Below are 12,966 nucleotides of genomic sequence, written 5' to 3' on the forward strand. Positions count from 1 at the left end.
CATCCACAGTGAATAAACAAATTGCTCTGAACTTTTATTTTTGCAGCAAACACGCCATAAAGGCGGCTGAAAGCATTGTTTTGACAATTGTTGGAAAGGCAATTATGACAAACTTGAGAACAATTACTTCAGTATCAAGGTCATTGTAGAAAATGAAAATTACAGCTTCCAACATAGATTTATCAAAAGCTTTGGCATTAAAGTTGTCTCCTCAGCTAAATCCACTACTCCCAATGCCCATTCCAAGAATTTATTTTTTGAATTTGTGTTACCACACTTCACATGCTTTAATGATTTTATTTTAACTTGGAAACAAAGTGTCCCAAAAGCCGGCCAGATAGATAAGAGAACAAAATATCAACTTAGACCACTTAAGATTACCAAGATGAGGTATATGGATCTAAACTGTTTTTTTTTTAAATGTTTAAAAAAAAAATCAGATTGAAATCAACAAGTTATTTACCAGTTTAAATCCCGAGACAAAATCCTTCAGATTCACAAATGAAAATTTCAACAAGACAACAAAATGATTTAATGGGGGTAGTGGAGAGGTCTGTGTATCCAAGTGGACAAATTAAGATGTTTTGGCAAGAGTACTGATAAACGAGGTGGGATGGTGTTCAAAGTTCTTCAGCCCATTGTCCACTTCTATCGCACGTTGGTGATAACAAATTTGTAACTTTCATGGCCTAGACTAATGGATTACACATTTTTAGCATGAGACAAGCTCCTCTCTTTACAATAGGCCCCTCATTTTACAAATTTACATTCCCTCACCAGTTAAGAGCTCAATGATAAAATTATAATAATTGTTAATATGATAAAACTCAATACGTAAATTCTACCCCACCTCTCAACCACCATTTATGAACATTTTAATTTCCAAGTAAATTCCTTGGCAATGATTTAGATTAAACATTTCCAATGACCATACGCTCAAACTTATAATTGTAGACATTGACAAAATTGCTATGAAAGTAATTGACTGACAAGGCATTGCATTTAAGGAGAGGTTAGCCTTCCATAAAATAAAATGCTCTGTGTCTTTGCATGGCGGATGAAAAACAGGAATGGATGATCAGCCTTAAATTCTTCAGGGGGAAACCTTGTAGATGTCGAAACTATTGTGACTGCTGTTGCAGCAGCTGCTTCAGTGCCTTCCTCATCAACTTCAACAAAGGACTGATGAATGACTTTTGACACTGACAGATCTTCTCCCTCACTCATTCCAGAGAAGTTGGCTTTCATACTATCGAAAGCATCCACCATCCCCAAGTTGGGGAGGATTGATGAAAGATCATATTTCTCTTCCAGCTTGAATTTGGGGAGAGTGACTTCAACAGATGTTATGGACATGTTCTTTGGGTTGGTCCAATTTCTCAGACGATTAAGAGTGAAACTCCTCTGAAGCTAAACATAAGAAAAGGCAAAACATTAAATAATCTAGCCACCAAACTTTCTTCAGAAAATGTAAATCAAGGCAATATCAAATGATACAGAATCAGGATATTCTATGTGTCTGTTATCAATGGCCTGATACTTTAAGATATATTTAACTCAAAATACCACCACAAAGCTATTGAAAAAGCAAAAATATCTAAAAATTAACAGACATTAACCATATAATCATATAACAATTACAGCACGGAAACAGGCCATCTCGGCCCTACAAGTCCGTGCCGAACAACTTTTTTCCCTTAGTCCCACCTGCCTGCACTCATACCATAACCCTCCATTCCCTTCTCATCCATATGCCTATCCAATTTATTTTTAAATGATACCAACGAACCTGCCTCCACCACTTCCACTGGAAGCTCATTCCACACCGCTACCACTCTCTGAGTAAAGAAGTTCCCCCTCATGTTACTCCTAAACTTCTGTCCCTTAATTCTGAAGTCATGTCCTCTTGTTTGAATCTTCCCTATTCTCAAAGGGAAAAGCTGATCCACATCAACTCTGTCTATCCCTCTCATCATTTTAAAGACCTCTATCATGTCCCCCCTTAACCTTCTGCGCTCCAGAGAATAAAGACCTAACTTATTCAACCTTTCTCTGTAACTTAGTTGTTGAAACCCAGGCAACATTCTAGTAAATATCCTCTGTACTCTCTCTATTTTGTTGACATCCTTCCTATAATTGGGCGACCAAAATTGTACACCATACTCCAGATTTGGTCTCACCAATGCCTTGTACAATTTTAACATTACATCCCAGCTTCTATACTCAATGCTCTGATTTATAAAGGCTAGCATACCAAAAGCTTTCTTTACCACCCTATCTATATGAGATTCCACCTTCAAGGAACTATGCACGGTTATTCCCAGATCCCTCTGTTCAACTGTATTCTTCAATTCCCTACCATTTACCATGTACGTCCTATTTTGATTTGTCCTGCCAAGGTGTAGCACCTCACATTTATCAGCATTAAACTCCATCTGCCATCTTTCAGCCCATTCTTCCAAATGGCCTAAATCACTCTGCAGACTTTGGAAATCCTCTTAATTATCCACAACACCCCCTATCTTGGTATCATCTGCATACTTACTAATCCAATTTACCACACCTTCATCCAGATCATTGATGTACATGACAAACAACAAAGGACCCAACGCCGATTCCTGAGGCACCCCACTAGTCACCTGCCTCCAACCCGACAAACAACCATCCACCATTACCCTCTGGCTTCTCCCATTCAGCCACTGTTGAATCCATCTTGCTACTCCTGCATTTATACCCAACAGTTGAACCTTCTTAACCAACCTTCCATGAGGAACCTTGTCAAAGGCCTTACTAAAGTCCATATAGACAACATTTACTGCTTTACCCTCATCAATTTCCCTAGTAACCTCTTCAAAAAATTCAAGAAGATTAGTCAAACATGACCTTCCAGGCACAAATCCATGCTGACTGTTCCTAATCAGACCCTGTTTATCCAGATGCTTATATATATTATCTCTAAGTATCTTTTCCATTAATTTTCCCACCACTGAAGTCAAACTAACAGGCCTATAATTGCTAGGTTTACTCTTAGAACCCTTTTTAAACAATGGAACAACATGCGCAGTACGCCAATCCTCGGGGACTATTCCCGTTTCTAATGACATTTGAAATATTTCTGTCATAGCCCCGGCTATTTCTACACTAACTTCCCTCAATGTCCTAGGGAATATCCTGTCAGGACCTGGAGATTTATCCACTTTTATATTTTTCAAAAGTGTCAGTATTTCTTTTACTTTGAAACTCATAGTATCCATAGCTACTCTACTAGTTTCCCTTACCTCACATAATTCAATATCCTTCTCCTTGGTGAATACCGAAGAAAAGAAATTGTTCAATATCTCCCCCATCTCTTTTGGCTCTGCAGATAGCTGTCCACTCCGTCTCTCCAATGGACCAATTTTATCCCTCATTATCCTTTTGCTATTAATATAGCTGTAGAAACCCTTTGGATTTACTTTCATCTTACTTGCCAAAGCAACCTCATGTCTTCTTTTAGCTTTTCTAATTTCTTTCTTAAGATTCTTTTTACATTCCTTATACTCAAGCACCTCATTTACTTCATGCTGCCTATAATTATTGTAGATCTCCCTCTTTTTCCGAACAAGATGTCCAATTTCCCTTGAAAACCAGGGCTCTTTCCAATTTTTACTGTTTCCTTTCAACCGAACAGGAACATAAAGATTCTGTACTCTTAAAATTTCCACTTTAAATGTCCTCCATTTCTCTTCTACATCCTTCCCATAAAACAAAATGTCCCAGTTCACTCCTTTTAAATCATTTCGCATCTCATCAAAGTTAGCCTTTCTCCAATCAAAAATCTCAACCCTAGGTCCAGTTCTGACCCTCTCCATAATTATATTGAAACTAATGGTATTGTGATCACTGGACCCGAAGTGCTCCCCAACGCATACCTCCGCCACCTGTCCCGTCTCATTTCCTAACAGGAGGTCCAACACTGCCCCTCCTCTAGTAGGTACCTCTATGTATTGCTGCAAAAAACTATCCTGCACACATTTTACAAACTCCAAACCATCCAGCCCATTTACCAAATGTGTTTCCCAGTCTATGTGTGGAAAGTTGAAATCTCCCACAATCACTACCTTGCGCTTACTACTAATATCTGCAATCTCCTTACATATTTACTCTTCCAATTCTCGCTCCCCATTTGGCGGTCTATAATACACCCCTATAAGTGTTGCTACCCCTTTCCCATTTCTCAGTTCCACCCAAATAGCCTCCCTAGATGAGCCCTCCAATCTATCCTGCCAAAGCACTGCTGTAATATCTTCCCTGACTAGTAATGCAACACCTCCACCTCTTGCCCCTCCAATTCTATCACACCTGAAGCAACGAAATCCTGGAATATTTAGTTTCCAATCACAGCCCTTCTGCAACCATGTTTCACTGATCGCCACAACATCATACTTTCAGGTGTCTATCCAGACTCTAAGCTCATCCACCTTTCTTACAATGCTCCTAGCATTAAAATATGCACATTTAAGAAACCCCCCGCCTCTTATTCTCTGTTTATTTCCTTTTTTTTCTTTCTCCTCTTGTGCCCGAGTGCTTCCCTTTTCTGCTTCCTGCCTCCCATTCTGTCTACTAGCTTTCTCTATTTGAGTCCCTCGCCCCAACCGTTCTAGTTTAAAGTCTCCCCAGTAGCCTTTGCGAATTTCCCTGCCAGGATATTGGTCCCCCTCGGGTTCAAGTGCAACCCATCCTTTCTGTACAGGTCCCACCTTCCCCAAAAGAGGTCCCAATGATCCAGAAACTTGAATCCCTGCCCTCTGCACCAGTCTTTCAGCCACGCATTTATCCTCCACCTCGCTCCATTCCTACTCTCACTGTCGCGTGGCACAGGCAGTAATCCTGAGATTGTTACCTTTTTGGTCCTTTTCCTTAACTCTCCTCCCAACTCCCTAAATCCTCCCTTCAGGACCTCTTCCCTTTTTTTACCTATGTCATTGGTACCTGTAAAGAGTCTCGATAACACACTGTTGTCTTTACTACTATTTATTGGTAATACACAAACGTTGCTGCCCTAGCTGTACGTGGTCTGTCACAGGAGCTAGAGAGAGATCAATGGGTGGGGAGGTTACGTTTATACTTCTGATATGGGGAGTGGTTAGTAGTGGTGAGGTCACTATGTTAAAGGCACATGCACATGTCATCTACATCCTTCCCCTTGGAAACAAGCAATACAGTAGTGACGGGGCGACCACGTCTCATGCGCTACGAGCAGGTAAGCAAACAGTTAAACAAACAGAGGAGCAAACAGCTAAGCAAATTCACCATAGCGGACAGGCGGCTTAACCAGTCGGCCGGATCGGGTACGCAGCTCGCCATCTCCCCCCTCTGCAGAAAGAGCAGGAGCCGGAGCGGTGGACGGAACCGGGGAACCTGGCGGATATCACGGTGGAAGGAGACCAGGCCGAGGTCTTGGCACGCCTGGGCACCCAGCAAGGTAACGTTGTCAGAGTCTAGCAGGTAGAAAGTGAGGGGCCGAGAGGCCTGCAGGACCTTGCAGTGCAGGGTTGCCTTTCCCACGGGAACGAGCACGCCTCCCCCGTAGGCATGCAGGCGGGAGTTGTCAACAGTCATTATTTCATCGGCTCTTATCTTTTTGAAAAGGCTTATTGACATTACATTGGTCACGGCCCCCGTGTCGAGTTTCGCGGAGAAGGTCAGGGGCTGAGTGCACCCCTGAGGGAGCTAGTCAAGAAGGACACTGCCTGGGCCTGGTTCCCGCATCACCAACAAGCTTTTGATGTCCTGAAGTCTAGACTAGTCAGTACTCCCACTCTCAAATTCTTCGATCTGCAGCGTCCCATCATCCTCACCTGCGACGCTTCCAAATTCGGTCTTGGTGCCACCTGCCTGCAGCTTCACGATGACCTGCAGCTGCCCGTCTCCTATGCCTCCCGCACCATGACCCCGGCCGAGCAGCGCTACGCTCAGATTGAGAAGGAACTGCTTGCCGTGGATTTTGCTTGCTCCAAGTTCAAGGACTACATTCTGGGCAACAACTTCACGATCGAGACCGACCACCAGCCATTGGTCACCATCCTGAACAAGCCGATCCACGCTGCTTCTTCCCGGTTGCAGCGCATGATGCTGCTGCTCCAGCGCTTCACTTTCAAAATTGTGTACCGCTAGGGCAAGGACATGTTCGTGGCCGACACGCTGTCCCGCGCGCCACTATCTTCCACCGATCGCCACCCCTACGAGTCGTCTGACCTGATGGTGCTTAACGTTAACATTGTGCCTTCACAGCAGATGCAGTCCCTGATCAAGCACACTGCCATGGATCCTGCCCTGCAGCAGCTTGCCGACGTCATCCGGCAGGGCTGGCCAGACCGACGTTCATCCTTACCAGCCGGTGCCGAGCCCTACTTCCTGGTCCGTGACGAGCTCGTACTACACGACGGCGTGGTGGTGAAGGGACACAAGGTGGTTGTGCCCGCTGCGCTGCACGACCACTATTTTCAGTCCGCCCACCGCGGTCATCCTGGGGCCGAGGCCACTCTGTCGCAATCCCCACTAACTGTATTTTAGAGCGTTTTAAATTGTTCAATCGGCGTCAGATCCTTGGAGAGTCCATTGACAACTACATCGCCGCGTTGCGACACATGGCCAGGCGTTGTCGCCTGGACGCTCTGACACCCGACCAGGTGACCCGGGACATCCTAGTATATGGCCTTCTAGATTTCAAGTTAAGGGCTGAACTTCTGCGGAAGCCCGACCTGTCTCTGGACGAGGCTCTGCACGCCTCCCGCATGGCTGAGGCTGTCGCCTCGGCAATGTCGCCTGCTGATCATGACATTAACTTTGCCAGTGCTGCTGGCCGCCGGCGAAACGCTGGTCCGCCACGGCAACAGGGTTCCCCTGCCCCCGGGGTCGGCAGCCCACGACGTTGCCCCAACTGCAATTTTTCTTCCCATCAGTTCAATGTGTGCCCTGCTTTGGGCAAAACATGTAATCTTTGCAGGAAGTTAAACCATTTCTCTGCAGCTTGCCGCTCCAAGGGGAAGCCAGTACCCGCTCCACGGAGAATGTTAAACAACATTGCTCAGGCTGATAGCGAGCTTGGTTCCCAGTACCAGCCTGACGAACTCCCTTTGTCTGATACCAGTTCTTCCCAGGGGGAGGCCAGCATTTTTTCACTCTTGGATGCACATGCCCTGATAACGGACCCTTCGGTTAGAGTTACTGTCAATGCTGTCGACCCCGATGTTGAAACTGTGATCCGCCCGCCTCACCGCGTCTCCTTCGCCATGAAGGACAAGGTGGAATCGACGCTGCGTGACATGGTCACCTTGGGCATCCTCAAAGAGGTGAGCGATCCCACCCGGTGGGTCTCCACCATGGTTGTTGCCGCGAAAAAGGACAAAAGTGAAATTCGCATTTGCATCAACCCCAAGGACCTGAACCTTGCGATCAAACGCCTGCACTACCCAATGCGAACAGTAGAGGGCGTCGCTGCACAGGTCGGCCCGGCCACTGTCTTTTCGGTCCTTGACGCCAAAAGCTCTTTCTGGCAGATACCGCTGGACGAGCGATCCCACTTCTGACACCATGTAAAGATCTCGATAACACACTGTTGTCTTTACTACTATTTATTGGTAATACACAAACGTTGCTGCCCTAGCTGTACGTAGTCTGTCACAGGAGCTAGAGAGAGATCAATGGGTGGGGAGGTTACGTTTATACTTCTGATATGGGGAGTGGTTAGTAGTGGTGAGGTCACTATGTTAAAGGCCCATGCACATGTCATCTACAGTACCTACATGTACCACGACCTCAGGCTCCTCTCCCTCTGATTTCAGGATATCTTGGACGCGTTGAGACACATCTGAGACCTTGGCACCAGGGAGGCAGACCACCATCCTGGTCTCCTGACTGCGTCCACAGAATCGCCTATCCGACCCCCTAACAATAGAGTCCCCAATTACTATTGCCCTCTTCTTTTTGTCCCTACCTTCAGGAGTAACAGGGCCGGTCTCTGTGCTGGAGGCCCGTCCGCTCTCGCTACCCCCGGGCAGGCTGTCACCCCCATCCGTACTCAAACAGGAGTACTTATTTGCAAGGTGTACCGACATTGGAGTACTCACTCGTCCCTGCCTCTGCCCATTGCCCTTCCTAACTGTGACCCAGTTTTCTGTCTCCCGTGGTCTTGGAGTGACCACCTCCCTGTAACTCCTTTCTATGACCTCCTCGCTCTCCCTGAGCAGACAGAGGTCATCGAGTTGCTGCTCCAGGTTCCTAACACAGTCCCTTAGGAGCCCCATCTCGACGCACCTGGCGCAGATGTGGACGTCTGGAGGGCACTCAGACTCCATGACCTCCCACATCTGACATCCAGAACAGTAAACTGCCCTGGCCCTCATTCTCCCCCTTGTCCAAATACAATAAAACCTTACCCAGGATACAAGCCAATCAGCTGCTTCCTCTAGTCCGTTCGACCAATCGACATTAATAAACTGAATGCTGCAGTTTACGTCCAATTAGTTCCCTGACGTATATGGATAATTTGCTTGTCTATATATCAGCCAGGACATAGAGGTACACATGATAACATTTGCATGACAGGTACTCAGAATGTCACCAGAACTTGCACCTAAGATCGCAATGATATGGCAACCTGATTTAAGAAGGGAAATAGGTCAACCAAGACTCACATGGTGTTGGAGTTGGCACTGGCTGTGGGTCTGTGGGTTTTCTGCACTGGCTGTGGGCCTGGAGCCACGGTGTCGTCGGACGGGGTTGTCGGTTGCCCCGGCGGGTGAGGGGGAGGCGAGCTGGGGTTGGCGCTTCTACTCGCTGGCGGCGGGCCTGGGGGCCGGTGGCCCGTCGGTCCGGACGTCACTGCCCCCCCCCCCCCCTAGGCGGGGATGGGACACTAGAGTGGGGGTGGGAACTGGGGATGGGCCAGTGGCGGTTCGGCAACGCTTGTGGTGCCGGGAACACTGGTTCGATCCTGGCTGCGGATGAAGCGTGCAGCTGCCCCCGGTCTCCTCTACCCTCGGTCCCCCTTCACCCCCCCCCCCCCCCCTCGGTCTCCCATTGAAAAAAGACAATTGATATTTATTTATAGCGTTCGACCTTTGACAAATCCCATGATTCCTTGCGTTTTTCAGAATACCGAACTTGCGTGATTGTCTGAATTTATTTTTGGAAGAATGTAGAATTTAATCTACCCTAAAACGTTATAACATCCCACTTACAGTTTCAAGTCCATTGTTGTCATCTGGCAGTAAGATGATCATACTGAGTTCATCCTGAACATATGGGAGTTCAATGATCTTGAATGCAAATTCACGATTGTGAAAGTAAAGTATAAATCCAGTTCGCTGCATCATTTCCAAATCTTTGGTTATACTCTACAAATAAAGTTACACACTATTAGGACATTTGTGGAGCACCAGTAGCCAGGTAAACAAGTAATACAGAACGCATTTTCCCCACACACATATCAGGAACCAGTGGGCCTTCTGCATGTGTGCACATATGAACGGGAGTTGCAGAATTGCTGATGATCTATGTTTCAAGAGTCAAGTCAAGAGTCGAGAGTTTATTGTCATGTGTCCCAGATAGGACAATGAAATTCTTGCTTGCTGCAGCACAAGAGTATTGTAAGCAAAAATACAGAACAGTTCAGTTCAATATACAAATAAATAAGCAGATAAAGTGCAATAGGCTGTGACTGATCAGAGTCTGTTTGTTGGCGAGTTTAATAGCCTGATGGCTGTGGGGAAGCCGTTCCTGAACCTGGATGCAACAGATTCCTCACAGAAAGTAGTTGAGGCCAGTTCATTGGCTATATTTAAGAGGGAGTTAGATGTGGCCCTTATGGCTAAAGGGATCAGGGGGTATTGAGAGAAGGCAGGTACAGGATACTGAGTTGGATGATCAGCCATGATCATATTGAATGGCGGTGCAGGCTCGAAGGGGGGGAGGGGAAAGGGGGGGGGGGGGGGGGGGAGAAGGGGGGGGGAGGGGGAGGGGAAGGGGGGGAGGGGAAAAGGGGGGGAGGGGAAAGGGGGGGAGGGGAAGGGGGGGAGGGGAGGGGAAGGGGAAGGGGGGGGAGGGGAAGGGGGGGGAGGGGAAGGGGGGGGGGGGAGGGGGGGGGGGGGGAAGGGGGAGGGAGGGGGGGGGGGGGGGGGGGAGGGGGGGGGAGGGGGAGAGGGGGGGAGGGGGAAAGGGGGGAGAGGGAGAAGGGGGAGAGGGAAGGGGGGGAGAGGGAAGGGGGGGAGAGGGAAGGGGGGGAGGGAAGGGGGGGAGGTGGGGGGAGGGGGGGGGGGGTGGGGGGGGGGGGGGGGGGGAGGGGAGGGGGGGGGGGGGGGGGAGGGGAAGGGGGGAGGGAAGGGGAAGGGGGGGGGAGGGGGGGAGGAGGAGGGGAGGGGGGGGGGGATGAGGATATGAGGGGAAAGGGGATGAGGGGAAAGGGGAGGGGGGGGAGAGACGGGGAGGGGGGGGGAGAGACGAGGGGGGATGAGAGACGAGGGGGGATGAGAGACGAGGGGGGGGACGAGGGGGGGGACGAGGGGGGGGACGATGAGGGGGGGGGGACGATGAGGGGGGGGGATGATGAGGGGGGGGATGATGAGGGGGGGGATGATGAGGGGGGGGGATGATGAGGGGGGGGGGATGATGAGGGGGGGGGATGATGAGGGGGGGGGGATGATGAGGGGGGGGGATGAGATGATGAGGGGGGGGGATGATGAGGGGGGGGATGATGAGGGGGGGGGGATGATGAGGGGGGGGGGGGATGATGAGGGGGGGGGGGGGATGATGAGGGGGGGGGATGATGAGGGGGGGGGGGGAGGGGGGGGATGATGAGGGGGGGGATGATGAGGGGGGGGGATGATGAGGGGGGGGGAATGATGAGGGGGGGGGAATGATGAGGGGGGGGGAATGATGAGGGGGGGGATGATGAGGGGGGGGGATGATGAGGGGGGGGGGATGATGAGGGGGGGGGGGATGATGAGGGGGGGGGGGATGATGAGGGGGGGGGATGATGAGGGGGGGGGAGGGGGGGGGGGATGATGAGGGGGGGGGATGATGAGGGGGGGGGGAATGATGAGGGGGGGGGATGATGAGGGGGGGGGAGGGGGGGGGGGATGATGAGGGGGGGGGATGATGAAGGGGGGGGATGATGAAGGGGGGGATGATGAGGGGGGGGGGATGATGAGGGGGGGGGGGGATGATGAGGGGGGGGGGGATGATGAGGGGGGGGGGAATGATGAGGGGGGGGGGAATGATGAGGGGGGGGGGAATGATGAGGGGGGGGGGAATGATGGGGGGGGGGATGATGAGGGGGGGGGATGATGAGGGGGGGGGGGGATGATGAGGGGGGGGGGATGATGAGGGGGGGGGGGATGATGAGGGGGGGGGATGATGAGGGGGGGGGGATGATGAGGGGGGGGGGATGATGAGGGGGGGGGGATGATGAGGGGGGGGGGGATGATGAGGGGGGGGGGATGATGAGGGGGGGGGGATGATGAGGGGGGGGGATGATGAGGGGGGGGGGGGGAAGGGGTGGAGAGCCGGGTGGCAGAAGCCGTTATTGTGGCGAGGGGCATGCGATGGCCCTGGCGGCCATTACTCCCTCTGGATCTTTGGTCCGCAGCACAGCGGGTGCTGAAAAGTGCGCCTGCGCGTTGAGAGCATCTGCTTTAATGGAGAGTGGGGGAGGGGCGGTGCCGCGAGCAAGGGCACTGTGACGTCCGCAGCTGTCGCAGCAGTTTCATTTTTTTTTTTTAAACAGTCCGTTTTGTGAACAACTTTATTAAAAATCTGGGGAAATGATTGATCTAATTTAGAGAGGAGTCGATTCGCTACCAAAATATGTAAAAATCTCAATGTATTTGCGTCTGGTTTTCGAGAAAATACTTTTCAAAGGTACTGATTTTCGATGATCAGCCACGATCATATTGAATGGCGGTGATGTCTGGAAGGGCCGAATGGCCTACTCCTGCACCTGTTCAAAAATCCTAGTTGTCACATCTAGTGTAACAACCCCATTCACTTGAATTGAGAGAAAAGACCAGAGAGATCAAATATTTCATAATTTACACTTCTTAATGTTGAACATTTGTACAAGTTGGTGAGGCCATATTTGGAGTATTGTGTTCAGTTTAGGTCACTCTAGTACAAAAATGAACAAGGTAAGACTTTATTCCTTTGAAGTGCAGAAGGATGAGGGGAAGAGATCGGATAAATGCACAATCTTTTTTCCCAGAGTAAGGGAATCAAGAACCAGAGGACATGGGTTTAAGATGAGAGGGGAAAGATTTAATAGGAACCTGAGGGGCAACATTTTTCCACACAGAGTAGGAATAATTCCAAAAGGCAGGAATTTAAATCATGTAGTTATCAGGAGAATGCCATTCTGTTGCACTTTCAAGTCTGTCGATGAAATAGTGAATCAAGCTATTGATATTATTATTATTAATTTTTGATATTTTTAACACCACATTCTTTACCTGGTTTAACTTGAATTGTCCAGTGAACGAATCTCGTTTCTTAAATGTATGTTTCCATTTCGCCTTAAAATAAATGGCATTCACAAGGACAAGCCTTGTGTCAGAGCCAACAGTACCTTTCTCCAATACATTTTGGATTTTTCCTGAAAACAAAGGCATGCTCACATAGACGATGGATTCAATAAAAAATGAAATAGCCAATGAATGGCAACAACCACAACAAAATCACGAGTCAGAGGTATAACAGATACACAAGAAATCTTTATATTGTCAATACAATACTTGACACTAAACAAGACACAACAAACTGAGTGTAGAAGTTGTGAGGTCACAGCACAGTTGTGCAAGACATCAGTGAAGCCACATTGAGAGTATTGACTCAGTTTTGGGCATCATGTTATAGGAAAGATGTTGTCAAGATGGAAAGAGTGCAGAGAAGATTTACGGTTGCCAGGGCTGGGCCGGAGCTGTCGGGAATGGT

At 49.0% G+C, this 12,966-nt stretch overlaps 2 protein-coding genes across 6 annotated transcripts in view; one reads left to right on the forward strand and one right to left on the reverse strand.

Moving 5' to 3' along the window:
• The window catches only part of LOC116991066 (leukocyte elastase inhibitor-like), a 157,888-nt gene that overhangs the window by 49,772 nt on the left and 95,150 nt on the right, over positions 1–12,966 (forward strand). The gene's annotated exons all lie outside the window — the stretch shown is intronic.
• Positions 871–12,966, reverse strand: part of LOC116991102 (leukocyte elastase inhibitor-like) — a 196,616-nt gene continuing 184,520 nt past the window's right edge. For 4 of the 5 annotated variants that reach the window (XM_033049494.1, XM_033049480.1, XM_033049472.1 and 1 more), the window contains 3 exons: positions 12,486–12,628; positions 9,225–9,380; positions 871–1,410 (listed from right to left, as the gene is read on the reverse strand). In XM_033049494.1, the coding sequence (XP_032905385.1) occupies positions 1,003–1,410; positions 9,225–9,380; positions 12,486–12,628 (707 nt within the window). In that variant the 3' untranslated portion in view covers positions 871–1,002. The remainder of the gene's footprint in view (positions 1,411–9,224; positions 9,381–12,485; positions 12,629–12,966) is intronic. The other variant, XM_033049463.1, reaches the window with a different exon arrangement.

This window comes from Amblyraja radiata, chromosome 2, assembly GCF_010909765.2.
Source record: "Amblyraja radiata isolate CabotCenter1 chromosome 2, sAmbRad1.1.pri, whole genome shotgun sequence".
Classification (NCBI taxonomy): Eukaryota; Metazoa; Chordata; class Chondrichthyes; order Rajiformes; family Rajidae; genus Amblyraja; species Amblyraja radiata.